General features: G+C 45.9%; 1 protein-coding gene and 1 pseudogene across 1 annotated transcript in view; one reads left to right on the forward strand and one right to left on the reverse strand.

The window, feature by feature from the left end:
• Positions 1-26,270, reverse strand: part of LOC130297916 (uncharacterized) — a 203,106-nt gene that overhangs the window by 102,486 nt on the left and 74,350 nt on the right. Inside the window, 5 exon segments of the mRNA XM_056550764.1 lie at positions 12,095-12,185; positions 14,158-15,256; positions 23,330-23,702; positions 23,869-23,933; positions 24,017-24,143. Of these exon segments, the coding sequence (XP_056406739.1) occupies positions 12,095-12,185; positions 14,158-15,256; positions 23,330-23,702; positions 23,869-23,933; positions 24,017-24,143 (1,755 nt within the window).
• On the forward strand, positions 8,299-8,470 carry LOC130297930 (U2 spliceosomal RNA; annotated as a pseudogene).

Raw genomic sequence — 26,270 nt, forward strand, 5'->3', positions numbered from 1 at the left:
CAGTAGAGCTGTATATGTGTAATGTACATGTAGCTGAGCTGTATGTGTACACAGTAGAGCTGTATATGTGTAATGTGCATGTAGCTGAGCTGTATGTGTACACAGTAGAGCTGTATATGTGTAATGTACATGTAGCTGAGCTGTATGTGTACACAGTAGAGCTGTATATGTGTAATGTGCATGTAGCTGAGCTGTATGTGTACACAGTAGAGCTGTATATGTGTAATGTACATGTAGCTGAGCTGTATGTGTACACAGTAGAGCTGTATATGTGTAATGTACATGTAGCTGAGCTGTATGTGTACACAGTAGAGCTGTATATGTGTAATGTACATGTAGCTGAGCTGTATGTGTATACAGTAGAGCTGTATATGTGTAATGTACATGTAGCTGAGCTGTATCTGTACACAGTAGAGCTGTATATGTGTAATGTGCATGTAGCTGAGCTGTATGTGTACACAGTAGAGCTGTATATGTGTAATGTACATGTAGATGAGCTGTATGTGTACACAGTAGAGCTGTATATGTGTAATGTGCATGGAGCTGAGCTGTATGTGTACACAGTAGAGCTGTATATGTGTAATGTACATGTAGCTGAGCTGTATGTGTACACAGTAGAGCTGTATATCTGTAATGTGCATGTAGCTGAGCTGTATGTGTACACAGTAGAGCTGTATATCTGTAATGTGCATGTAGCTGAGCTGTATGTGTACACAGTAGAGCTGTATATGTGTAATGTGCATGTAGCTGAGCTGTATGTGTACACAGTAGAGCTGTATATGTGTAATGTACATGTAGATGAGCTGTATGTGTACACAGTAGAGCTGTATATGTGTAATGTGCATGGAGCTGAGCTGTATGTGTACACAGTAGAGCTGTATATGTGTAATGTACATGTAGCTGAGCTGTATGTGTACACAGTAGAGCTGTATATGTGTAATGTGCATGTAGCTGAGCTGTATGTGTACACAGTAGAGCTGTATATGTGTAATGTGCATGTAGCTGAGCTGTATGTGTACACAGTAGAGCTGTATATGTGTAATGTGCATGTAGCTGAGCTGTATGTGTACACAGTAGAGCTGTATATGTGTAATGTGCATGTAGCTGAGCTGTATGTGTACACAGTAGAGCTGTATATGTGTAATGTGCATGTAGCTGAGCTGTATGTGTACACAGTAGAGCTGTATATGTGTAATGTACATGTAGCTGAGCTGTATGTGTACACAGTAGAGCTGTATATGTGTAATGTACATGTAGCTGAGCTGTATGTGTACACAGTAGAGCTGTATATGTGTAATGTACATGTAGCTGAGCTGTATGTGTACACAGTAGAGCTGTATATGTGTAATGTGTATGTAGCTGAGCTGTATGTGTACACAGTAGAGCAGTATATGTGTAATGTACATGTAGCTGGGCTGTATGTGTACACAGTAGAGCTGTATATGTGTAATGTGCATGTAGCTGAGCTGTATGTGTACACAGTAGAGCTGTATATGTGTAATGTGCATGTAGCTGAGCTGTATGTGTACACAGTAGAGCTGTATATGTGTAATGTACATGTAGCTGAGCTGTATGTGTACACAGTAGAGCAGAATATGTGTAATGTACATGTAGCTGAGCTGTATGTGTACACAGTAGAGCTGTATATGTGTAATGTGCATGTAGCTGAGCTGTATGTGTACACAGTAGAGCTGTATATGTGTAATGTACATGTAGCTGAGCTGTATGTGTACACAATAGAGCTGTATATGTGTAATGTGCATGTAGCTGGCTGTATGTGTACACAGTAGAGCTGTATATGTGTAATGTGCATGTAGCTGAGCTGTATGTGTACACAGTAGAGCTGTATATGTGTAATGTACATGTAGCTGAGCTGTATGTGTACACAGTAGAGCTGTATATGTGTAATGTACATGTAGCTGAGCTGTATGTGTACACAGTAGAGCTGTATATGTGTAATGTACATGTAGCTGAACTGTATGTGTACACAGTAGAGCTGTATATGTGTAATGTACATGTAGCTGAGCTGTATGTGTACACAGTAGAGCTGTATATGTGTAATGTACATGTAGCTGAGCTGTATGTGTACACAGTAGAGCTGTATATGTGTAATGTACATGTAGCTGAGCTGTATGTGTACACAGTAGAGCTGTATATGTGTAATGTACATGTAGCTGAGCTGTATGTGTACAGTAGAGCTGTGTGTAATGTGTATGTAGCTGAGCTGTATGTGTACACAGTAGAGCTGTATATGTGTAATGTACATGTAGCTGAGCTGTATGTGTACACAGTAGAGCTGTATATGTGTAATGTACATGTAGCTGAGCTGTATGTGTACAGTAGAGCTGTGTGTAATGTGTATGTAGCTGAGCTGTATGTGTACACAGTAGTGCTGTACATGTAGCTGAGCTGTATGTGTACACAGTAGAGCTGTATATGTGTAATGTGCATGTAGCTGAGCTGTATGTGTACACAGTAGTGCTGTATATGTGTAATGTACATGTAGCTGAGCTGTATGTGTACACAGTAGTGCTGTATATGTGTAATGTGCATGTAGCTGAGCTGTATGTGTACACAGTAGAGCTGTATATGTGTAATGTACATGTAGCTGAGCTGTATGTGTACACAGTAGTGCTGTATATGTGTAATGTACATGTAGCTGAGCTGTATGTGTACACAGTAGAGCTGTATATGTGTAATGTGCATGTAGCTGAGCTGTATGTGTACACAGTAGAGCTGTATATGTGTAATGTACATGTAGCTGAGCTGTATGTGTACACAGTAGAGCTGTATATGTGTAATGTACATGTAGCTGAGCTGTATGTGTACAGTAGAGCTGTGTGTAATGTGTATGTAGCTGAGCTGTATGTGTACACAGTAGAGCTGTATATGTGTAATGTACATGTAGCTGAGCTGTATGTGTACACAGTAGAGCTGTATATGTGTAATGTACATGTAGCTGAGCTGTATGTGTACACAGTAGAGCTGTATATGTGTAATGTGCATGTAGCTGAGCTGTATGTGTACACAGTAGTGCTGTATATGTGTAATGTACATGTAGCTGAGCTGTATGTGTACACAGTAGAGCTGTATATGTGTAATGTGCATGTAGCTGAGCTGTATGTGTACACAGTAGTGCTGTATATGTGTAATGTACATGTAGCTGAGCTGTATGTGTACACAGTAGTGCTGTATATGTGTAATGTGCATGTAGCTGAGCTGTATGTGTACAGTAGAGCTGTATATGTGTAATGTACATGTAGCTGAGCTGTATGTGTACACAGTAGTGCTGTATATGTGTAATGTGCATGTAGCTGAGCTGTATGTGTACACAGTAGAGCTGTATATGTGTAATGTACATGTAGCTGAGCTGTATGTGTACACAGTAGTGCTGTATATGTGTAATGTACATGTAGCTGAGCTGTATGTGTACACAGTAGTGCTGTATATGTGTAATGTACATGTAGCTGAGCTGTATGTGTACACAGTAGTGCTGTATATGTGTAATGTGCATGTAGCTGAGCTGTATGTGTACAGTAGAGCTGTATATGTGTAATGTACATGTAGCTGAGCTGTATGTGTACACAGTAGTGCTGTATGTGTAATGTGCATGTAGCTGAGCTGTATGTGTACACAGTAGAGCTGTATATGTGTAATGTGCATGTAGCTGAGCTGTATGTGTACACAGTACAGCTGTATATGTGTAATGTACATGTAGCTGAGCTGTATGTGTACACAGTAGAGCTGTATATGTGTAATGTACATGTAGCTGAGCTGTATGTGTACACAGTAGAGCTGTATATGTGTAATGTACATGTAGTTGAGCTGTATGTGTACACAGTAGAGCTGTATGTGTGTAATGTGCATGTAGCTGAGCTGTATGTGTACACAGTAGAGCTGTATATGTGTAATGTACATGTAGCTGAGCTGTATGTGTACACAGTAGAGCTGTATATGTGTTTCTAATAAAATGAAATAAAATGAAGTCCTGTGCTTCTTAGTTGAGCCATTGACAGTCAGACCCTCCCACAGGTGACCCCATTTTGGAAGCTACACCCCTCACATAACTTAATAAGGGGTGCAGTGAGCATTTACACCCCACTGGCATTTGACAGATCTTTGGAACAGTGGGCTGTGCAAACAAAAAAATTACATTTTTAATTTTTACGGACAACTGTTCATAAAATCTGTCAGACACCTGTGGGGCGTAAATGCTCACTGTACCCCTTGTTACATTCCGTGAGGGGTGTAGTTTCCAAAATGGGTTCACATGTGGAGGGGGTCCACTGTTCTGGCACCATGGGGCTTTGTAAACGCACATAGCCTTCAATTCCCGCCTAATTCCCTCAAAATGCCCAATGGCGCTCCTTCTCTTCGGGGCAGTGGCGTAGCTATAGAGGTTGCAACGGTCGCCAGGGGGGGCTCCTTTGCTATAATCACATGATGGCCGGCACCGTCATCATGTTAATTAATCAGTATGACAGACGCTGCTACAAGACCTGTCCGTCAGGCAGCAGCGGAGTCGACATGACCTGGGGTGGGACCTGAGCGACTATCCCACCCCTGCCTTTCCGCCGCATTGAGTGAGTGGAGGAGGAGGGGCAGGGCACGTACGGCACCAACAGGAAGTCCTGCTTCTCCTTCCGTTATGCACGGCCGCCCGCCTGCCCGCAGGACCCTTATGCACGGCCGCCAGCCCGCAGGACCCTTATGCACGGGCGCCAGCCCGCAGGACCCTTATGCACGGGCGCCAGCCCGCAGGACCCTTATGCACGGGCGCCAGCCCGCAGGACCCTTATGCACGGCCGCCAGCCCACAGGACCCTTATGCACGGCCGCCAGCCCGCAGGACCCTTATGCACGGCCGCCAGCCCGCAGGACCCTTATGCACGGCCGCCAGCCCGCAGGACCCTTATGCACGGCCGCCAGCCCGCAGGACCCTTATGCACGGCCGCCAGCCCGCAGGACCCTTATGCACGGCCGCCAGCCCGCAGGACCCTTATGCACGGCCGCCAGCCCGCAGGACCCTTATGCACGGCCGCCAGCCCGCAGGACCCTTATGCACGGCCGCCAGCCCGCAGGACCCTTATGCACGGCCGCCAGCCCGCAGGACCCTTATGCACGGCCGCCAGCCCGCAGGACCCTTATGCACGGCCGCCAGCCCGCAGGACCCTTATGCACGGCCGCCAGCCCGCAGGACCCTTATGCACGGCCGCCCGCAGGATGCTTCCCTTCCCTCCCGCTATCGTACCCCGCTATCCCGCCCGGTATGAGTAAACCCTGCGCACTATAAATGTATGGCGCTGCAGCGTGCAGCGCCGTTCATCTATGGCATGGCTATGAAGTTAGTGCAGGAACTCCTGCAGTCACTTCATAGAAGTTGCGCATAGTTACATCACCTGACGTCAGACGCCAGTGTTTTCCAACCATGGTGCCTTCAGCTGTTGTAAAACTACAACTCTCAGCATGCCTGGACAGCCAAAGGTTGTTTGGGCATTCTGGGATTTGTAGTTTTGTGTCTCCTGCTGTTGCAAAACTAAGACTCCCAGCATGCCCGGAAAGCCAAATTTTGGGGGGCTTTTTTCCTATTACCCCTTGTGAAAATGAAAAAAAAACAAATTTAACATTTTCATGTCCAACTTTAATGAAAATTTGTCAAAGACCTGAAGGGTGTTAAGGCTCACTATACCCCTTGTTACGTTCCGTGAGGGGTGTAGTTTCCAAATTGGGGTCACATGTGGGTGTTTTTTTTTTTTTGCGTTCATGTCAGAACCGCTGTAACGATCAGCCACCCCTGTGCAAATCACCAATTTAGGCCTCAAATGTACATGGCGCTCTCTCACTCCTGAGCCATGTAGTTCGTCCGCAGAGCATTTTACCTGTACACATATGGGGTATTTCCGTACTCAGAAGAAATTGTGTTACAAATTTTGGGGGTCATTTTCTCCTTTTACCTCTTATGAAAATGAAAAGTATGGGGCAACACCAGCATGTTAGTGTACATTTTTTAATTTTTTTTTACACTAACATGCTGGTGTAGCCCCCAACTTTACCTTTTCATAAGGGGTAAAAGGAGAAAAATCGCCCCAAAATTTGTAGTGCAATTTCTCCCGAGTACGGAAATACCCCATATTTGGCCCTAAACTGTTTCCTTGAAATACGTCAGGGCTCTGAAGTGAGAGAGCGCCATGCGCATTTGAGGCCTAAATAAGGAATTAGCAATAGGGGTGGACCCGGTTACCTACAGTAAAACTCTACAGCAGTGTTTCCCAAACAGGGTGCCTCCAGCTGTTGCAAGACTCCCAGCCTGCCAGGACAGTCTATGGCTGTCCGGCAATACTGGGAGTTGTGGTTTTGCAACAGCTGGAGGCTCCCTTTAGGAAACACTGCCGTATGTGACTTTTTTTCATTTTTATTGGGGGGGGGGGGGGGGGGGGACGGAGGACGTGTAAGGGTATATGTAGTGTTTTACTTTTTATTATTTGTTAGTGTAGTGTAGTGATTTTAGGGTACATTCACACAGGGAGGGGTTCACAGTAAGTTTTCCGCTGGGAGTTTGAGCTGCGGCGGAAGGAAATCCACTGTAAACCCGGGGGGGGGGGGGGGCACCCCAAACCTTCAGCTGTTACAAAACTACAACTCCCAGAATGCACTGACAGACTGTACATGCTGGGAATTGTAGTTTTACAACAGCTGTAGGCACACTGGTGGGGAACCCCTGAGTTAGAAAACGGACTCTAGCTCAGTGATTCCAACCAGCCTCCAGCTGTTGCAAAACTACAATTCCCAGCATGGCCAGACAGTCAGGGATGCTGGGTGTGTAGTTCTGCGATATCTGGCCCTTCAGATGTTGCAGAACTACAAGTCCGGGCATGCTAGGAGTTGTAGTTATGCAACAACTGGGGAAGAACCGCTAAGTAGTGGTCTCCAAACTGTAGCCCTCCAGATGTTGCAAAACTACAACTCCAAGCATGCCCAGACTGTCCAGGCATGCTGGGAGTTGTAGTTCTGCAACATCTGAAGGGCCAGATATTGCAGAACTACACGCCCAGCATGCACTGACTGTCTGGCCGTGCTGGGAGTTGTAGTTTTGCAACATCTGGAGGGCTACAGTTTGGAGACCACCATATAGTGGTCTCCAAACTGTGCCACTTCAGATGTTGCAAAACTACAACTCCCAGCACGGCCAGACAGTCAGTGCATGCTGAAAGTTGTAGTTTTGCAACATCTAGAGGACCACAGTTTAGAGTCCACTACACAGTGGTCTCCAAACTGTGACCCTCCAGATGTTGCAAAACTACAACTCCCAGCCTGCCCAGACAGCCTTTGGCTGTGTGGGCATGCTGGGAGTTGTAGTTTTGCAGCTTTTAGAAGGCCACAGTGAAGATCACTTATCGCGATCTTCACTGCAGCCTTCTCCGCCGCACTTTCCAGCCGCCGCTCTTCCTGCTGCAGCCACTGCTCCGTGGATGCCGCCGATGCCGCCTCCAAAGGTCCGGGTAAGCCGGAACATGCTCCCCCCTCTCCGCCTGTGTTCCCCCGCTCTGTACCAACTTCCGATCGGTGGCCAGAGCGGGGGAAATGAAATCTAACCCCGCCCCCCTCCTGCCATTGGTGGTCAGCCTGACCAACCAATGGCAGGGGATAGGAGGGGGGTGGCAACACTGCCACCTCGCGCCTATCCTTTAGGATGGTCGGAGCTGTCTCTGTCAGCTCCGATCAGTCTTATTTTCCGGGCGATTGGGTCACCAGTGACCCGATTTGCCCGGATCGCGGCAAATCGCAGGTTTGAATTGACCTGCGATTTGCTGCGATCGCCGACATGGGGGGATCTCAGGACCCCCCCTAGGCATTGCCATGGGATGCCTGCTGATAGATATCAGCAGTCATCCCGGTCCGATCACCGCCCGGCGAGCGGCAGTGATCGGAAATGCCGAGGGCGTATGGATACGCCCTCCCTCCTTAAGTGACGGAACGTGAGGACATATGCATACGCCCTTCGTCTCCAAGCAGTTAAATAACTGATAGAAACTATTTTGTGCCAAAAATAGGGAAAGAGAACAGGAGCATCGCCTTACACGTACCTATGGAGATATTTAAAGACAGATGACTCCAAGAACATCCATCCTCCACAAAGGAGCCCGCTCAGCTTCCGAAACACGTCGGAAACTGTTTTGGACCTTCAAGCATACTGTAGTGACATCACTAGCAGCGGCCTAGGACATGGCATACTCCATCGGGACGAGTTTGGTTGAGACGCCGCCGGCCAGGACACCGTTTGAAACATTTCCTATGAAACATTGTTTTTCGGCCTTTTGGCTAAGATCAAGTGTAGTATCTGTTCTTCTCAGTGTTCTAGTCTCTGCCATTGATGTAGGATGGATATGCTGCCTGGAGGGGGCAGGTGTACCAGGGCGTTCCGGGGCTGGTTCTGAGGAATCAGCTGGACGGCTGCCCCCATGTGACCTGTTTCCTCAGGGTCTCGTCATGAGGTTGGAAGAGTCTAGAGCCGAAGTACTTTAGGGACTCGGGGAGTGGTGACCCTGAGGTGCCGAAACTCACCGAGTGGAAGCACCGACACCATAATCTCTGCACCCTTGGCACTCGCCTCTTGATTTCCTTCTGGTTAGGACATTTTTATAGATCCGGCAGGATGTCCGGGCAGTGGGGTAGATTTATTAAAACCTGTGCAAAGGAACAGTTGCCCATAGCAACCAATCAGATGGCTTCTTTCATTTTGCAGAGGCCTTGTTAAAAATAAAAGAAGTGATCTGATTGGTTGCTATGGGCAACTTTTCCTCTGGACGGGTTTTGATAAATCTCCCCCAGTATACCTGCACATATTCACTTATTTATTTTTGTCACTGTGTCACTTTTGTGTGTCCACAAGATTGTCAGGGTGCGGTAGCCCTTCTGGGTGTCCCTCCTGGCGGTCTAGGGGAGGTGTGTGTGGCCATCAGGTTCCGCACCTCCCTGAAAAAACCCTGGGTATTCCTGCATGGGCCGGGTACCGACCGTTATGGGCTCTGCGGGCAGATTCCTTGGCTAACGCCTGGGGGATGCCGGGAGCATTTGTGGTCTCTTAGTAGCTTTGGCGAAAAGGGACATTGAACCTGGAACCTCACAGGAGCCTTTGGTCCCGGAGTGGAAGGGTACGGTTTGTTGGGGGGCCTCTATCCTATCGGAGAAGGGCTTGTGATAGGCCAATTCTTTGTGCACTATTTTTTAGTGTAAGGGTGGGTTCACACTACGTTTTGACCACGGTTTTAGGTCCGGTTGTAAAAGCGCATACGGCGCAAAAATGAGCCGACCGGACCGAACGTTTCACTCCGGTCGGCTCATTGAAGTGAATGGCATACGGGAGCGCATACGGTCACATACGGGAGCGCGAGGTTTTAGCTCCCTCCTGCCGTATGCGCTCCCGTATGGGACAAAACGTAGTGTGAACCCAGCCTAACACGTTTGCACTTTTTCTTGCACTTTGGGAGATTCATGAACATTTGCCTCGATGAAACACAATTGGATATCTTCGCCCGCTTACCAGCCGCAGCAGTGAAATACAAGGAAATCTAAGCAGGTACTAAAACTTTATTTGATCAATTTACACAAATGGTAAAAGATACTTTACATTGTTTCACATCACACCCGCACCAGCTCACCACTGAATAACAAACATGTACAGGGTGCGCCATTTATATGGATACACCTTAATAAAATGGGAATGGTTGGTGATATTAACTTCCTGTTTGTGGCACATTAGTATATGTGAGGGGGGGGGGGGAACTTTTCAAGATGGGTGGTGACCATGGCGGCCATTTTGAAGTCGGCCATTTTGAATCCAACTTTTGTTTTTTCAATAGGAAGAGGGTCATGTGACACATCAAACTTATTGGGAATTTCACAAGAAAAGCAATGATGTGCTTGGATTTAACGTAACTTTATTCTTTCATGAGTTATTTACAAGTTTCTGACCACTTATAAAATGTGTTCAATGTGCTGCCCATTGTGTTGGATTGTCAATGCAACCCTCTTCTCTATATACTGCTATATACACTGCAGGAGAAATGCCAGCACAGGCTTCCAGTATCCGTATATACTACTATATACACTGCAGGAGAAATGCTAGCACAGGCTTCCAGTATCCGTATACACTGCTATATACTACTATATACACCGCAGGAGAAATGCTAGCACAGGCTTCCAGTATCCGTATACACTGCTATATACTACTATATACACCGCAGGAGAAATGCTAGCACAGGCTTCCAGTATCCATATACACTGCTATATATTACTATATACACCGCAGGAGAAATGCTAGCACAGGCTTCCAGTATCCGTATACACTGCTATATACTACTATATACACCGCAGGAGAAATGCTAGCACAGGCTTCCAGTATCCGTATACACTGCTATATACTACTATATACACCGCAGGAGAAATGCTAGCACAGGCTTCCAGTATCCGTATACACTGCTATATACTACTATATACACCGCAGGAGAAATGCTAGCACAGGCTTCCAGTATCCGTATACACTGCTATATACTACTATATACACCGCAGGAGAAATGCTAGCACAGGCTTCCAGTATCCGTATATACTACTATATACACTGCAGGAGAAATGCTAGCACAGGCTTCCAGTATCCGTATACACTGTTATATACTACTATATACACCGCAGGAGAAATGCTAGCACAGGCTTCCAGTATCCGTATACACTGCTATATACTACTATATACACCGCAGGAGAAATGCTAGCACAGGCTTCCAGTATCCATATACACTGCTATATATTACTATATACACCGCAGGAGAAATGCTAGCACAGGCTTCCAGTATCCGTATACACTGCTATATACTACTATATACACCGCAGGAGAAATGCTAGCACAGGCTTCCAGTATCCGTATACACTGCTATATACTACTATATACACCGCAGGAGAAATGCTAGCACAGGCTTCCAGTATCCATATACACTGCTATATACTACTATATACACCGCAGGAGAAATGCTAGCACAGACTTCCAGTATCCGTATACACTGTTATATACTACTATATACACCGCAGGAGAAATGCTAGCACAGGCTTCCAGTATCCGTATACACTGCTATATACACCGCAGGAGAAATGCTAGCACAGGCTTCCAGTATCCGTATACACTGCTATATACTACTATATACACCGCAGGAGAAATGCTAGCACAGGCTTCCAGTATCCGTATACACTGCTATATACTACTATATACACTGTAGGAGAAATGCTGGCACAGGCTTCCAGTATCCGTATACACTGCTATATACTACTATATACACTGTAGGAGAAATGCTAGCACAGGCTTCCAGTATCCGTATACATTGCTATATACTACTATATACACCGCAGGAGAAATGCTAGCACAGGCTTCCAGTATCCGTATACACTGCTATATACACCGCAGGAGAAATGCTAGCACAGGCTTCCAGTATCCGTATACACTGCTATATACTACTATATACACCGCAGGAGAAATGCTAGCACAGGCTTCCAGTATCCGTATACACTGCTATATACTACTATATACACCGCAGGAGAAATGCTAGCACAGGCTTCCAGTATCCGTATACACTGCTATATACTACTATATACACCGCAGGAGAAATGCCAGCACAGGCTTCCAGTATCCGTATACACTGCTATATACTACTATATACACCGCAGGAGAAATGCTAGCACAGGCTTCCAGTATCCGTATACACTGCTATATACTACTATATACACCGCAGGAGAAATGCTAGCACAGGCTTCCAGTATCCGTAGTTTCAGGTGCTGCCCATCTCGTATCTTCACAGCATAGACAATTGCCTTCAGATGACCCCAAAGATAAAAGCCTAAATTTTTTTTCCCCACCGGAGTACCCCTTTAATAACAACGCGACAGTGTAACGTGCAGGAGAGCAGACTTCAGGGGCACAGAATAGCCCCCCACCCCCACAAATAGCCAGACAGGGGACAAGAAGAGGATTGGTCCTAATTCTGAAGAGGAGTCCCCGAGCTATGAAGGCAAAGATCCCGGATGGGCTGGAGGAGACCACTACTTAGTATTACAGTCCTTTGGGGGAGGTTTTCTTGCCCCAGCAGTCTGGAGTTAGTGTAGGCCGGCCTCCGGAGTGTTGCTGAGGAGGATTCCTGGTGTTCACTACACAGGAAGGTAAGTGGGAGCAGATTGTAGGATTTAACTGAAAATTTAGTCCCAGGCTTCAGCTTGTGTTGCAGGCCTCAAAACTAGATCTGGGAAAAATGCTTTAAATTGTACAAATGAGGTGTTGGTTTGTTCCTCTGATTCCCCACAGTCCAGATATTAGTTTTTTTGCCGAATTACAGCTGAGGAAGTTGCATTATAGTCACTTTATAAGTGGATCAGGAAGAAGCTCAGTTCAGAAGCCGCCTTCCTGCAAGAGCTCAAGCTCCGCCCCTGAGGAACTTCTCTGTGAGGTGTTTGGGTCTCCAGTAGCAGCTCCCCATGGATTATGCCTGTTGGGTCTTCTCCATGAGGAGCAGTGAATATCACAACCATATACCACACTCTTCTCCTACCATGTAAACTATAGTGATGACATCGCTGGATCGGGGACTACGTTCTAAAAGAAAACTTTTATTAACAATTGGTAACAAGTTTGGAGATGCAGTATATGATATATGTATAAATGTCAGATATCCTATGTACATGGTGAATATATAGATGTCTTATCTGCATCATTTATTGCTCTAAACTGGGTTCACTCCTATGTGAATTCTTGTCTAATAAGTGGTGATTTCTAAGGAAAACATTTACCACATTCTGCACACTGAAATGGGCTCTATCCTGTGTGAATTCTTAGATGTTTGATAAGTACTGATTTCAGAGTAAAACATTTCCCACATTCTGTACATGAAAATGGCTTCTCCCCTGTGTGAGTTCTTTGATGTCTAATAAGACTTAATTTTAAAGCAAAACATTTCTCACATTCTGAACATGAAAATGTCTCCCCCCCCCCCCACTTGCACAATCTCTGATGTCCAACACCCCTTCTGTGACTTTTATTTTCTTTAACCCTTTCAGGACTGAGCCCTTTTTCACCTTAAGGACTGAGCCCTTTTTTGCAATTCTGACCACTGTAACTTTATGCATTAATGACTCAGATGCTTTTACCTTTTATTCTGATTCCGAGATTGTTTTTTCGTGACATATTCTACTTTAACATAGCGGTAAATTTTTTGTTGTTACTTGCATCCTTTCTTGGTGAAAAATCACAAAATTTCATGAAAATTTAGCATTTTTCTAACTTTGAAGCTCTCTGCTTGTAAGGAAAATGGATATTCCAAATAAATTATATATTGATTCACAAATACAATATGTCTACTATATGTTGGCTTCATAAAATTGACCTATTTTTACTTTTTGAAGACATTAGAGGGCTTCAAAGTAGAGCAGCAATTTTCAAAATGTTGATGAAAATTGCTAAATCTGAAGGGACAGATGTTAGAGAACTACAATTCCCAGCATGCCTGGGCAGTCTAGGCATGCTGAGAGTTGTAGTTTTGCAACATCTGGAGGGATACCGTTTGGGCACCACTGTATAGTGGTCTCCAAACTGTGACTCTACAGATGTTGCCTTTGGCTGTCTGGGCATGCTGGGAGTTGCAGTTTGGCAACCACTAGCAGTCAGCAGTAAATATCGCTTTACTGCAACCTTCCTTGATGCTCCACGCCGTCGCCTCCCTACCTGCGCCGCTGCTCTCCGCTGATGCCACTGATGATCGGCGGTCCCCACCGCATAAAAGTCCCCAGGTACCGGCCGCCATCTTCTCCCCCCGCTCTGCCCGACATCCAGGGGTGGGCAGAGTGGGGGATCTCCATGGTAACCCCCTGTTTTCAACTGCCATTGGCCAGTAGTCATTGCTGAGTAATGGCAGGGGATAGGAGGGGATGGCACCACTGCAACCGTGCTCCTATCCCTTAGGATGATTGGGGCTGTCACTGACAGCTCCGATCATCCCTATTTTCCGGGCGATTGGGTCATCAGAGACCCGATCAGCCCGGAATAGCGGCAAATGGCTGATCTGAATTGATCGGCCATTTGCCGCGATCGCCAACATGGGGGGGGGGGGGGCGATATCAGCAGGCAGACCGGAATTCCCATGGATTCTTGCCTTTGTGAGTTCTTTGATGCCTAACAAGATTTGATTTCATAGCGAAACATTTCCCACATTCTGGACATTAAAATGGCTTCTCCCCTGTGTGAGTTCTGTGATGCCTAACAAGCTGATGTTGCTGAGTAAAACTTTTCCCACATTCTGAACATAAAAATGGCTTCTCTCCTGTGTGAGTTCTGTGATGTTCAACAAGATGTGATTCCTCAGTAAAAGATTTTCCACATTCTGTACATAAAAATGGCTTATTGCTTTTGCAAGTTCTTTGATGACTAACAAGAGTTGATTTCCTAGTAAAACATTTCCCACATTCTGGACATGAAAATGGCTTCTCCCCTGTGTGAGTTCTGTGATGTTCAACAAGATGTGATTTCATAGTAAAACATTTCCCGCATTCTGGACATGAAAATGGCTTCTCCCCTGTGTGAGTTCTGTGATGTTCAACAAGATGTGATTTCATAGTAAAACATTTCCCGCATTCTGGACATGAAAATGGCTTCTCCCCTGTGTGAGTTCTGTGATGTCCAACAAGATGTGATTTCTTAGTAAAACATTTTCCACATTCTGAACATGAAAATGGCTTCTCCCCTGTGTGAGTTATGTGATGTTGAACAAGATTTGATTTCTGAGTAAAACATTTTCCACATTCTGAACATGAAAATGGTTTCTCCCCTGTGTGAGTTCTTTTATGTTTAACAAGATGTGGCTTCACAGTAAAACATTTTCCACATTCTGAACATGAATATAGTTTCTCCCCTGTATGAGTTTGTTTATGTTTAACAAGACTTGATTTAGAAGTAAAACATTTCCCACATTCTGAACATGAAAATGGTTTCTTTACTGTATGAGCTCGTTGATGTCCATCACCCCTTCTGTGACCGTTTTTTTGCTGAACATCCTGTGATGACTGAGAAGACAGGACCTGTATATAAGGATGAGATGACAGATCTTGGCTGTGAAGGGCTGAGGGTGTATCTGGGATAATGGAATGTTCTTCATATGTATCTTGTGTGATATCATCATCTGCTTTATAATCTGAAGATATAAGATTCTCCTCTGATCTCCTGGTACAAGAATCTGCAGAGAATAACACAGATTTTATTATCAGTATTAACCCCTTAACGACCCAGGACCTTTAAACTATTGCATTTGTCATTCTTCCTCCTCTCCTTAGAGCCATAACTCTTATTTTCCCGTATACAGAGCCGCTTGAGAACTTGTTTTTTTGGAGGGACAAATCTTACTTTGTAATAACACTTTTTTTATTGTGTCCTAAAATCTACGACAAAACCAAAATATTACTATTTGTGAGGAAAATGGAAAAAAAATCTTCTCTTTATTCTGTGGTAAATACGATAAATTTTACTATTATACTTTTTACAAAATGAGTTATTCATAAAATTGCCGTATTCTGACCCCTATAACTCTTATTTTTCCGTATACTGGGATGTATGAGGAGGATTTTTTTGCGCTGTGATTTGTAGTTTTTATCAGGACCATTACCCATCATATATCTGACTTTTTGATAACTTTTTTTCAGATACCGTATATACTCGAGTATAATGCCCCCCTCGGCTTATACTCGAGTGAACAAAAAAAACTTTCTGGCTTTAGCTGTGAGGGGATGGTGCAGCCCGTCCATCTCCGCCTGTCAATACCTTCTCAGTGGTCTTCAACCTGCGGACCTCCAGATGTTGCAAAACTACAACTCCCAGCATGCCCGGACAGCCATCGGCTGTCCGGGTATGCTGGGAGTTGTAGTTTTGCAACATCTGGAGGTCCGCAGGTCAAAGACCACTGCGGCCTTTGTCATCATCCAGACCCCCCTTTTGTTTTCTACTCCCCTCCCCTCGGTGGGAAAGAAGGGAGAGCTGGTCCGGGCCGTCATCTGTGCTGCAGGGACCGTCTGGTGGGGACTGTTAGTGGTTCCGGACTGTCCATCTTCACCGGGATGCCCTCTCCTCCGGGCCGGCCCCGGACTAGTGACGTTGCCTTGATGACGACGCACAGGGACGTTCATGCGCAGGGACGTCACCGAGGGCAGGCGAGTAGAAAACAAAAGGGGGGTCTGGATGATGATGATGAAGGCCGCAGTGGTCTTCAGCCTGCGGACCTCCAGATGTTTCAAAACTACAACTCCCAGCATGCCCTGACAGCCGATGGCTGTCCGGGCATGCTGGGAGTTGTAGTTTTGCAAAATTTGGAGGTCCGCAGGTTGAAGACCACTGAGAAGAGATTGACAGGCGGAGATGATGAAGGGGGGGGGGGCGGATGATGACGGGGGCGATGATGACGGGGGCGATGATGACGGGGGCGATGATGACGGGGGCGATGATGACGGGGGTCTGGATGATGACATGGGGGGATGATGTATTTCCCACCCTAAGCTTATTTATTGTCGAGTCAATAACTTTTCCTGGGTTTTTGGGGTGAAATTAGGGGCCTCGGCTTATATTGGGGACGGCTTATACTCGAGTATATACGGTATATGATGGGCCCAAAAATCCGCATTTTTGTTGTTTGGTAATTTTTACCTTTATGATGTTCATCATGCGGAATCATAAACATTATGGGGGAGATTTATTAAAACCTGTGCAGAGGAAAAGTTACCCAGTTGCCCATAGCAACCAATCAGATCGCTGCTTTCATTTTGCAGAGGTTAAAAATGAAAGAAGCCATCTGATTGGTTGCTATGGGCAACTGGGTAACTTTTCCTCTGGACAGGTTTTAATAAATCTCCCCCTATATTTGAATACATAAAAATAAAGGGAACACGTAAACAACACAATGTGACTCCAAGTCACTGACACTTGTGTGAAATCCCACTGTCCACTCAGGAAGAACACTGACAATCAATTTCACATGGAACAGACAACAGGTGGAAAATATAGGCAATTAGCAAGACCCAATAAAGGAGTGGTTCTGCAGGTGGTGACCACAGACCACTTCTTCCTATGCTTCCTGGCTGATTTTTTGGTCACTTTTATTTTTTAAGTATATTTTTATTAACCCCTTAAGGATGCAGGGTTTTTCCGTTTTTGCATTTTCATATTTTCCTCATCACCTTCTAAAAATCATAACGCTATCAATTTTGCATATAAAATTCCATATGTTGGCTTATTTTTTGCGCCAATAATTCTACTTTGCAGTGACATCAGTCATTTTACAAAAAAATCCAACGGTGAAACGTAAAAAAAAAATTCATTGAGCGACAAAATGTAAGAAAAAAAAGCCATTTTGTAACTTTTGAGGGCTTCCGTTTCTACGCAGTGCATTTTTGGGTAATAATCGCACCTTATCTTTATTCTGTAGGTCCATACGGTTAAAATGATCCCCTACTTATATAGGTTTGATTTTGTCGCACTTCTGAAAAAAATCATGACTACATGCAGGAAAATGTATCCGTAAAAATTCTCATCTTCTGACCCCTATAACTTTTTTATTTTTCCGCATACAGGCCAGTATGAGGGCTAATTTTTTGCGCTGTAATCTGAAGTTTTTATTGGTACCATTTTTGTATCGATTGGACTTTTTGATTGCTTTTTATAAATTTTTTCATGATATAAAAAGTGAAAAACTAAAATACGCTGTTTTGGACTTTGGAATTTTTTTGCACGTACGCCATTGACCGCGCGGTTTAAGTAACAATATATTTTTATAATTCGGACATTTCCGCATGTGGTGATACCACATATGTGTTTATTTTTACTCAGTTTTTTTATGGGTTAAATTCAAGGTTAAATGACCTTTATTAACTTTTTTTTTCACTTTTTTTTTGCAGTGTTATGGCTCCCATTGGGGGCTATAACACTGCACACACTCATCTTTTACACTGATCCCAGCAAAGCCATAGCTTTGCATGGATAAATGTTATAGGCGGTCGATTGCTCAAGCCTGTATCTCAGGCTTGGAGCAATCAATCAGCGATTGGACGCGACGGAGCAAGGTAAGGGGGCCTCCGCTTGCATCCTAGCTGATCAGGACATCGCGATTTTATCGCGATGGTCCCGATCAGCCCAACTGAGCTGCAGGGAAGCTTTCACTTTCATTTTAGATGCGGCGATCAACTTTGATCGCCACGTCTAAAGGGTTAATAGCGCGCGGCACTGATCATTGGCCCAGGGTCCCCGCTATCATTAGAGTGACCCCGTTTTAAATACCAGGACCGGGCGTAGGGCGTACAGGTATGCCCTGCCCTAGGCAGAGAACATGGCATCTCCGAGAATGTAAAGAGCGCATAAAGCTTCTTCACCCAGGTACCATAATCCCTATAATATAAATCCCTCCTCCCCCAAACGAAAAGTAGAAAATAGCATAGTCTCTCAACGTCCTTGAAAAGTGCACTAAGGCATCTTAGGAGAAATTGACATCGATCACCGCGCAGTCATCATCTGGTAAGAAATAGGTGTCGTCGATGGGGAGACAGAGTTACCACATTCCTCCCCTGGCCCCAAACCATGTAGACAAGCATAAAGTGCAGCTCCTCGCTACGGGAGCCTCACTCGGACCCTGCTGGTGCTCCTCTGACTCCCAGGGCATCCAAACCGAGAGCCATAGTGCTCAAAATAAATGGTCAGCCTGTATTTAGTATTATGTATCTGGAAATCTTAGCACCCCTAGAGAACCTCTCCGAGATTCCACATTGTACCATGTGGTTGTATCTAAATGGTCGTACAATCTCAACGATCCCCCGAGAGTCAAAGTGAGCAACAAGAAAGGATTTCCATTTTTAGAAAAAACGTTTAGTGCCAGTTTCTGAATGTCTCTCGGCATCTAAGTGATCTACGTCTAGAAACTATTTCAATTGGGCAATCAGCATAGGCAAATCTGGAGTGGTAGTCTCTAACCATTTGGACAACGCACGGCAACTAAATGGACTATATGGACAAACCGAGGAAACCTCTTCTCCCCTTCCCCTCCTCCCTCCGGTGGGCGCAACTGGTGAAATATTAGCGATTGTGGTGTAAAAGGGACCCACACCTTCCAATGATCCCATATGTACGATTGTATGAGACGCCAGTATATCGCTGAGTGTTAGCACTCCCAGATGCCATGATACATGTTTGTAAGTGGGGTACTTCATTTAGGGCAATGAGTGATCCTATCTGGGAAGTTATGGGAGGGCAAGATGTTGAAGCCATATAGGGCAGCATGAGCAACCTTGAAGTATGTCTCCCTCCACCTCTCATCGATAACATTTTTCCGTACAGACCCGCTCAACACTACGTCAGTAATGTTTGTGTGCCGTGTCCATCTTTCCCACGTCCGAAATACATGTTTGGGATCAAGTTTTAGGAAGCGGTTACGGAAGGCTGCGTACAAGTCAGAGATCGACCTTCTCTGGGATTCATTGCCTATAATGTCATCTAAAATGTGGTTTGGGGCTTGCTTCGACAGATTCCGATATCTAGACGAACAAAAGGCATTACCTGATTGGCATAAAGAGTGTGGGACAGGGGGAGGTCAAACACACAGAACATTTCTCCAGGGGTGAGCCATCTACGGTCATCACTACAAATCAGTTGCCCCCATCGTCCGAGACCCTCTAGAAAGCCACAATTTCAACCACAGAGAAGATTTACCCTGCAGGAATTCTGGGTGGTCAAGCAAGGGCATCCTTTTGGATACCAGAAACGGAAGGCCAAAAACTTTTCGCACTTCCTTCCACGTCACTATGGTATCTCGTAGTAGCACTGAGCCCCTGATCCCTACCCGAAGTATAGCTTATGAAGTGTGAAGCAGTGTCGGTAGAGACCATGGGGCGGCCAGCGCTGTTTCCACCGCTAGATTGGAGAAGTAGTCAGAGGAGTGCAGCCAATCAAGTGCTTGGCGAAACAAACAAGCCAAATTATAGCCCCCGATGTTTGGGAAATTAACTCCCCCCTCAACCTTGCTAAGCATGAGCTTCTGTAAAGCTATGCGCGGGAGCTCGCCCTGCCATAGGAAGCATTAAAAGGCTGCGTTGAGGCGTCTAATGTCATCATGCCGAAGTAGAAGTGGGAGAGTTTGCAAGGGGTACAACAAGCGGGGAAACTAATCATTTTAACGAGATGGCATCTACCCAGGAAAGATAAGGGCAAGGGGTCCCAGCGCTTCAACTCCACAAAAATACGCTGAAAGAGGGGTGTGTAGTTGAGTGAATAAAGCATGTCAGGAGTCTTCCCAATGCGAATGCCTAGATACATTATGGAAGCAGAGGCCACTGTAACACCCAAGGCATTTGTATCAAGACACCACCCAGGAGGAGTTGCACCCAAAGCATTCTCTTGGCGACATTGACCCTGTAGCCCGTAAAGCTTCCGGCATAAGATAGAAAGTTCAGAATTTTAGGGACAGCCTCCTTGGGGTGGTTAGGTAAAGTAATACATCATCGGCACACATGGACAATTTGATCTCCTGGGTGCCCCTGGCTATACCCCTGTAGATATCAGAGGAGATCAAATAGCGGCGATAAAGGCGATAAGGGACAACCCTGACGTGTTCCTTTCGCAAACTGGAGGGGAGTGGATAAGATGCCTGGGGTATGTACCCTAGCCCTGAGACCATCACATAGGCAGTCTGTAAAGGAGCTAAATCGACCTACAATCCCAAACTTTGTCAGGACCAGCCGCAGCCAGTCAAACCGAACATTGTCAAAAGCTTTTTCAGCATCCAAAGCAAACAATGCGGGTTGGGTTGCTGTCTGGGACTGGCCCCAAACACTGTCCAATACTGCCAGTACCCTCCTAATGTTCATGACCGCCGAACGGGTTTTCACGAACCCCACTTGATGGTCACCAATAAGGGAAGGTAAAAATCTAGCCAGGCGATCTGCCAGGATCTTAGATAATAACTTCCCATCCTGGTTGATCAGAGCGATAACAACCAGGTTCTAAAGGGTCCTTGTCAGGATTGGGGAGTACGTTAATGTAAAACTTGCCAGGAAAGCTGTCTGGCCCTGGCGCTTTCCCATTTGCCACAGCGCATATACTAGTGGCTACTTCTTCCACTGGAACATTGCGTTGAGTTCCTGCTGCTGCTCATCAGATAAAGATGGTAGGGTGAGCCCCTCCAGAAACCGCGCCCCTTCCTCAGAGCGGGGAAGAATAGAGAGCAGCATAGTAGGAGTCCAAGACGCCATTAACTGAGTGCGGCTCATGCATTACCTGCATTACGCATGCATTACACATGCGTGACTCCTTCACTATACGTGCTAGCAAACGTCCCGCCTTATTTCCCTGCCAAAACATAACTACTTCAAAGTGAGACCTATGGATTCTCTCTTTCCTATCCAACCAGAGTTCATACAAGGATTTTGCTGCCTGCCACTTGAGTTTATGATCTACGGTGGGGGACTCTAAAAAGCAGGAGTAAGCTTCCGCTAAGGCTGCGCTTGCCATTGCATGACCCTCCAGAGTATTCCTTTTGACGGAGTTACTATAACACATAATTTGACTCCTAAGTACCGCCTTAGCAGTTTCCCAGTACAGAGAGGGATTGTCAATGTGGGATGCATTGTCCGTTTGAAATTCCAGCCGCCACCCCCTGAGAAAACTTAGAAAAGATTCATCTTTCGTTAAATAAGACAAAAACCGCCACAAGATGTCAGAACCCTTTGTGCATGATGGCAGGAGCTCCAAGACCACCAGTGCATGATCCGAAATGACCAGGTCCCGTATGTCCACTTCTCTCAAGCGAGAGCACACAAGAGGACTGACTAGGAAATGGTCAATGCGAGACCATGAACCCTGTACGTGTGAGAAGTGCCGCCAAGAGTCTATCAATCCCGTCTGTGTCAGGAAAGGAGGGAGGACCCTGTCACTCTGATTTGGGATGATAGATATGTGAGCTGAGCGTCTATGATCTATTCACTGTATTTAAGTCGCCTCCCAGGATGGTGTGCGGTCCATTAGACCTATTGACTGTATCTGCTAAAGATGCAAAGAAGGAAGAGTTATCACCACTAGGAGCATAAACATTATAAACGTGATATGTGGTACCATTACGGACTAGTTGAAAATGAGAAAAACACCCCTCGTCATCCCTTTCGTGTGAGAGGATGTGGTGCGAGAAAGACTTGTGAAGCAACGTTACAACTCCCGATTTGCCGTCCGCCACTGGGCTGCCAAACACCTTGCCCACCCACAACTTCTGCATTCTCTGAAAATCCTGCTCCGTTAAATGCGTTTCCTGGAGAGGGACCATGTCCGGATGCAGGCGTTTCAAAAAGCGCAGAATTTTTATGCATTTTTGTAGGGAGCATAAACCCTTAACATTCCACATCACCAACTTACACATGGTGAGATAACGTCCCCCGGGGGGCAAGAGAGAGCAGCGGGGAACATATACTGAGGAGAAAATAGCTATGAGGGTGAGGAGAGCATGATGGACAAGAGGACCAAAGATAGGTGAAGGCGAGGAGGAAACATTGGATGGAACCAGAAATACAAGGAAGGTAAAACAGAAAAGGATCTGACATCATGAGAAGAACATGGGGGGGGGGGAGGCAAAAACACAGAAACAAACAAAGACAACCCGAAAAAGGGCAAGAACAGAAAAAAAAAAATCCCCAGACAGACCAATCCACAGAATAGAATAGGGGCGGCCATAAATTGGGTAAAGGACTCCACTTTTTTCGGATATGTGGGTGGCTAGAACTCCCACCCCAGACCCCCGACATAAACCAATCAACTGGGCTTAAACGAAAGGGAAAGAATTTACACGTAAAGAGGGGCCTCCAGGGGAATCCTACAGCAACTATAACTAGATGGGTACCTATAGGAACGGGATCCCTCAGTGAAACACGTGGAAACTCATGACCGGAGGAGATTACCCAACCACTACCCTTAAACAGCAAGAATAGTACAAAACCAGGCAATCCCTAGAAGGAACCGTAGAGGTGTGGTGTAACAGAACCATTGGCACAGAAGAACAACAAATGGCATTACATATGTTACAGTGAATAATAAATGACAATAAACCCCTAAACCACAGTGTAAAATGATCCCCTGGGACAGTTAAAGAGGTGCCTCATGGGCCCCATTAGTTTGCACTTTGGCTGAATAGAAGAATATACAGCAAGAGACAGGACAGAGAGATTAAAAAATTCTACACAATTATTACAGCAGAAGAATCTGCGACTTTTCTCTATATTAAGTTGTTACTACTCACCTGGGCGGTTACCTGTAGGAACGTCCTCCTTATACTGCTCATCACCGCTCACATCTGTCTCTTCTTCTTCCTCACTATCTGTAGCATTAATATTGTTCAGATCTTTTCCTGTCGGAATGTCCTCCTTATTCTGCTCATTACCGCTCACATCTGTCTCTTCCTCCTTCATATCTGTCGCCTTAATATTGTTCAGATCTTTTCCTGTCGGAATGTCCTCCTTATTCTGCTCATCACCGCTCACATCTGTCTCTTCCTCCTTCAAATCTGTAGCCTTAATATTGTTCAGATCTTTTCCTGTTGGAATGTCCTCCTTATACTGCTCATCACCACTCACATCTGTCTCTGGAGCATTAATATTGTTCAGATCTTGACCCTGATTCATAAGATGTGGAAGAAATATTGTAAACATCATCAGACAGTAGGAGAAGTCACGTGGGATGTTATAGATGAGCAGGAGATGAGGAGTCATGGGGGGTGAGGGGACTGACCACAAGAGCTTCACAGCCCTTCTACAGATTATAGGGAATATCTCCATCTACCTGATCATCCTGTGGAAGAAGAGGACGGGGACACCTCTCTGGTGCTGTTCTCCTATTGGCTCTGACTGTAGGGAACACATACAGAGACTGAATTCATTCTTTACATACAAATAATGAGAGGACGTGTGTATATAGTCATGTCTATTACCTGGTGATGTGAGGGGCTGCTGATCCTCCATCATGACCTGATCCTTGTACTGATCCTTGTGTCCTTCTACATACTCCCACTCCTCCATGGAGAAATAGACCGCCACGTCCTGACACCTTATAGGAACCTGACACATAATGATACAGTCATCACCCCGACCCCTCCAGTGGTGTTACTGTATAATGTCCCAGCATTCCCAGCAGTGTCACCTCTCCAGTCATCACCAGACCCCTCCATTACTGTATAATGTCCCAGCAGTGTCACCTCTCCAGCCATCACCAGACCCCTCCATTACTGTATAATGTCCCAGCATTCCCAGCAGTGTCACCTCTCCAGTCATCACCAGACCCCTCCATTACTGTATAATGTCCCAGCATTCCCAGCAGTGTCACCTCTCCAGTCATCACCAGACCCCTCCATTACTGTATAATGTCCCAGCATTCCTAGCAGTGTCACCTCTCCAATCATCACCAGACTCCTCCATTACTGTATAATGTTCCAGCAGTGTCACCTCTCCAGTCATCACCAGACCCCTCCATTACTGTATAATGTCCCAGCAGTGTCACCTCTCCAGGCATCACCAGACCCCTCCATTACTGTATAATGTCCCAGCAGTGTCACCTCTCCAGTCATCACCAGACCCCTCCATTACTGTATAATGTCCCAGCAGTGTCACCTCTCCAGTCATCACCAGACCCCTCCATTACTGTATAATGTCCCAACAGTGTCACCTCTCCAGTCATCACCAGACCCCTCCATTACTGTATAATGTCCCAGCAGTGTCACCTCTCCAGTCATCACCAGACCCCTCCATTACTGTATAATGTCCCAGCAATGTCACCTCTCCAGTCATCACCAGACCCCTCCATTACTGTATAATGTCCCAGCAGTGTCACCTCTCCAGTCATCACCAGACCCCTCCATTACTGTATAATGTCCCAGCAGTGTCACCTCTCCAGTCATCACCAGACCCTCCATTACTGTATAATGTCCCAGCAGGGTCACCTCTCCAGTCATCACCAGACCCCTCCATTACTGTATAATGTCCCAGCAGTGTCACCTCTCCAGTCATCACCAGACCCTCCATTACTGTATAATGTCCCAGCAGGGTCACCTCTCCAGTCATCACCAGACCCCTCCATTACAGTATAATGTCCCAGCAGTGTCACCTCTCCAGTCATCACCAGACCCCTGGATTACTGTATAATGTCCCAGCATTCCCAGCAGTGTCACCTCTCCAGTCATCACCAGACCCCTCCATTACTGTATATTGTCCCAGCAGTGTCACCTCTCCAGTCATCACCAGACCCCTCCATTACTGTATAATGTCCCAGCAGTGTCACCTCTCCAGTCATCACCAGACCCCTCCATTACTGTATAATGTCCCAGCAGTGTCACCTCTCCAGTCATCACCAGACCCCTCCATTACTGTATAATGTCCCAGCATTCCCAGCAGTGTCACCTCTCCAGTCATCACCAGACCCCTCCATTACTGTATAATGTCCCAGCAGTGTCACCTCTCCAGTCATCACCAGACCCCTCCATTACTGTATAATGTCCCAGCAGTGTCACCTCTCCAGTCATCACCAGACTCCTCCATTACTGTATAATGTCCCAGCAGTGTCACCTCTCCAGTCATCACCAGACCCCTCCATTACTGTATAATGTCCCAGCATTCCCAGCAGTGTCACCTCTCCAGTCATCACCAGACCCCTCCATTACTGTATAATGTCCCAGCAGTGTCACCTCTCCAGTCATCACCAGACCCCTCCATTACTGTATAATGTCCCAGCAGTGTCACCTCTCCAGTCATCACCAGACCCCTCCATTACTGTATAATGTCCCAGCAGGGTCACCTCTCCAGTCATCACCAGACTCCTCCATTACTGTATAATGTCCCAGCATTCCCAGCAGTGTCACCTCTCCAGTCATCACCAGACCCCTCCATTACTGTATAATGTCCCAGCAGTGTCACCTCTCCAGTCATCACCAGACCCCTCCATTACTGTATAATGTCCCAGCAATGTCACCTCTCCAGTCATCACCAGACCCCTCCATTACTGTATAATGTCCCAGCAATGTCACCTCTCCAGTCATCACCAGACCCCTCCATTACTGTATAATGTCCCAGCAGTGTCACCTCTCCAGTCATCACCAGACCCCTCCATTACTGTATAATGTCCCAGCAGTGTCACCTCTCCAGTCATCACCAGACCCCTCCATTACTGTATAATGTCCCAGCAGTGTCACCTCT

The sequence above is a fragment of the Hyla sarda genome (genome assembly GCF_029499605.1).
Source record: "Hyla sarda isolate aHylSar1 chromosome 1 unlocalized genomic scaffold, aHylSar1.hap1 SUPER_1_unloc_1, whole genome shotgun sequence".
NCBI lineage: Eukaryota > Metazoa > Chordata > Amphibia > Anura > Hylidae > Hyla > Hyla sarda.